This window comes from Peromyscus eremicus, chromosome 7 (assembly GCF_949786415.1).
Source record: "Peromyscus eremicus chromosome 7, PerEre_H2_v1, whole genome shotgun sequence".
In the NCBI taxonomy this organism is placed as follows: Eukaryota; Metazoa; Chordata; class Mammalia; order Rodentia; family Cricetidae; genus Peromyscus; species Peromyscus eremicus.
Window position 1 is genome coordinate 103350716 of NC_081422.1, and position 3532 is coordinate 103354247.

Genomic DNA, 3532 nt, shown 5'->3' on the forward strand with positions numbered 1-3532 from the left:
TGTGGCGGGGTTCCGGGAACAGGCCGGGGCGTGGCAAGGAGGCTCGGGCCGCGCGGGTCGCTGAGGTTGCGGCGGCACCGCGGCCCTGTGCTTGGTCCGTCTGTTCTCCCGTCTGTCTGTCTGTCTCGCCATGGCTGCGCCGGCGCCCTCTCCGCGGACCCTGTTGCTGCTGCTGCTGCTGCTGCCGCCGCCTCCGGGTGGTGAGCCTGGGAGGAGGGGGCGGTGTGCGCTGCCCAGGGACCCGGTCGGGTCAGACGCTTCCCCTAGCTGTCTGTGGACCGAGCCAGACAGCACCAGCCCTGGAGTGATAACCGTGGGGGCGTCTGCGAACCCCACCACTGACTCCATCCTGTTACCCCTACCCTCCTGAACTTATACTGCCCCAGAAAACTGCCACCGTTGTTGGGTCCTTCATGGTGGGTAGGTCCTACTTGTCCCAGGGGCTGGAGCAGGATTCCCCGCCTGGGGTTAGTTCCAGGTGGGGCCTCAAGGCGGCCCGGCCCCTCCTGGAACCTTGTCCCTCACAGCCTGCTTCCTGGCTGGCAGCCCTCCATCCGCTGCCTCTACTAGGGCCCTTGTGTTCTTGGAGAAGCTGGGCCCTGAGGCTGGCTTCTTGTGTGGAGGAGATTCCCTTTCTCTTGTCATCCTAGAGGAATGACTCACAGGCTTCGGAGGGTAGGCTGGGGGCCTATTGGGGTGGGAATTAGAACAGCCCCCTGCCCAGCCATGGAAGCTAATGATTCGGTTGGGATGGGTGGCTTCCTAGAGGAAAGGGGCTGTGTTTCCTGAAGGCTGACATGAATTTTGGAGGACCTGGGGTGGGGAGATGCGAAGAGAGAGCCCTACACTGAATCAGCCTACCCCTGCAGTGAGCCTCGGGGAGGACGGGTCTCCAGTCTAGAGAGCCTTGTTCTGTGTCTGGAGTTCAGAGTAGCATTTGTGCCTGGGAACCAGCCTGAAAGACCCACTGGGTGGTCACCAGAAGATGATACTTGGATTTAGTCTCAGCACTCCAGAGGCAGAGGCAGGAGGATTCCTGTGAGATTGAGACCAGTCTGCTCAAGGTTGTGAGTTTCCCGGCCAGCCAGGGCTACACAGAGAGACCCTGCCCAAAAAGAAAGAAGAGCTCCCTGGGGCAGGCTGTTGATCCTGACTGGGAGGCACAGCCTGGCTTGTGGCTGTGGCTGTACTCACTTCAGGGGGCCAGTTGGCAGAATTGGGCCTGCAGTGGTCAGAAATACCCGTTCTATAGTTTTGCCCAGAGCAAGGTTCTTCTTGGTGTTACCAAAACAAAACAACAAAAACGCATTACCTCCTTACCTCCAAGTTATCTTTTCTCAGAGTCTCACAGTGCCTCGGCCTTGAGCCTCATTCTGACAGCCCTGGGGTGCATGTTCTACTGATCTTGCTGGGCCTTCCCACCAGGGTTCGACCAGGGTTTGTGTGCTGGACCAGGACTGCATCCAGGCTGACGCTTAAGCGTTTGTCAGCAGATGTGGTCTGATGAGCCTTCATGGGCTGGGTGTTTCCTGTGGCGGGCGGGGATCTCCTTTGTGTGGCTCCAGGTGTGCTAGTGTAGCCTAAGGACACACAGGGACATGGTGTGTGGCATCTTCCCGGGGTGTCGTAAATAAAGCTTGTGGGTAGCCAAAGCCCTTTGCCCTGCTCTGTATCTCTCAACTTGACCTTGTTTGTTGAGATTTGCAAGGGTACCACTTGCCCTTAGGCCGAGAGCTTTGTGATGGTTCCTGGGTGTCTCTTGGTGCCACCAGAGCACAAAAATTCCCTAATACCTGCTGTATGCCTAGCCTAGGGATGAGTGCTTTATGGATACTTGTGTAGGGGATGGCATTGTGCATTGGTGAGGATTCAGCCTGCTGGGAGTGGGTGCTCTATGAGGTTCAGGCGCCTCCCTCCCTCCCTCCCTCTCTCCTCCTCTCTCTCCCCCTCTCTCCTCCCCCCTCTTTTCCCCTCTTTCCCCCCTCCCTTCCCCCTTCTCCCCCCTCCCCCCTCTCTTCCTTTCCCCCCTCTTCCTCCCCCTCCCCCCCTGCATTTGTGCCTGGCAGGTGAGGCTGCTATGGAGTTAATAAGGATTAAATATTAGACAGTCCTGTGCCTGCAGGTGCTCAGGTGTGTGCTTCTGTTCAGCTGCACAACTGTACACCTCTGGGCTTGGCAGCTTTTGGGAGGTGGCCTGGAATAAGGCCTTGAAGGAGGAGTGGAGTCGCAGGTGAGGGATAGGCAAGAATGGTATATGTTGAGGTGGAAAGGGTAATCGCCTAGCGCCTTTGCAGTTGACACTCTGCCTTGAGGTCGAGCATCTAGTAGCCCTTCAGACTCACAAGTAGAAAAGTCAGCCTTCTACCAGGAAACCGACAGACTGCCAAGGGATGGAAGCGTCTTTCAGAGCACCTTGCTGTGGCCTCGAGGAGAGGACAAAGGCTTGGTAGGAGGGGTGGTCCCCTGAGGTGGCCTACCGCAGGCTTGTGCCTGGTAGCTGCACTGGGAAAATCACTGTCATTGGCGGGGGTACGGATGAGACCTGGCCTATGGGACACAGGGGAACAGGCTTGTTTCTCTGCTCCAGCCCAAGGTGAGCTGTGCAGGCTTGTTGGCGAAGACAGCCTGATCCCAGAGTCCTGTCCTGATTTTTGCTGCGGCTCCTGTTCCAGCCAATACTGCTGCTCTGATGTGCAGAAGAGGGTCCAGTGGGATGAGGATACGTGTACTGAGCCAGAGGCCAGGTGGGTGCAAGGAGGGGAGGCGGAGGGGGAGGAACCTCAATCCATCCTCTGGAGAGTGCCCTGCCCCTCTGGCCCCTCTGGACAGAGGGCTGAGCATTGAGCCAGAGTGTGTGAGGAGTCCTGTTCTGGACAGGGCTTCCTACCTAGAGCTACCCCACTCAGTCGTTCCCCCTACATCCTCAAGGGTTCTGTTTCACTCAGCCTTGGGCTGGGCCCAGTGGCCTCAGCTGGCTTTGGCTCTGGGTGTGTACTTTGACCCACAGGTCCTCAGGGTGGGCACCTGTTATGAGAGTGCCCCACGTCTGTCTGTGCTGTGGTTATGCGTGTGCTATGCGGCGCACAGGGTGTGGGTGTGTGCCCAGAGTGAGCTGGGCTGTGTCCTCCAGCGGAGCTTACGTGTTTGTATTCCATCTTTGTGTAGACGGTTGTCATGGGTGAGGACCGAGACGTCTCTTTCATCATTGGTGTTTTTCTTTGTGCTTGGCCACACATTTAGAGTTGGAGCGGTCATACTCGGCTCATAGCAGGTTGTCACCATTGTTTTGCACAAGTCCAGACCACACCGTCTGTGTTCACTTCAGTCTCTCATGGTCATTCTGTCCCCCTCTCATCCCACCGACTTCCTAGTCTGGGTTTGAGGTACCTTCTTTTGTTTGTATTCTTAAACAGTCTGTATTGTTTTATGGGCACTTTTGGGGGGTACCCTTACTTTTTGTTTGTTTTTTCGAGACTAGGTTTCTCTGTGTAGTTTTGGTGCTTGTCCTGGATCTCACTTTGTAGACCAGGCT

General features: G+C 56.7%; 1 protein-coding gene across 1 annotated transcript in view; it reads left to right on the top strand.

Moving 5' to 3' along the window:
• The window catches only part of Shisa5 (shisa family member 5), a 17174-nt gene continuing 13642 nt past the window's right edge, over nt 1-3532 (top strand). Inside the window, exons 1-2 of the mRNA XM_059268718.1 lie at nt 1-200; nt 2588-2744. Coding sequence (XP_059124701.1) covers nt 131-200; nt 2588-2744 — 227 coding nt within the window. The 5' untranslated portion in view covers nt 1-130. The remainder of the gene's footprint in view (nt 201-2587; nt 2745-3532) is intronic.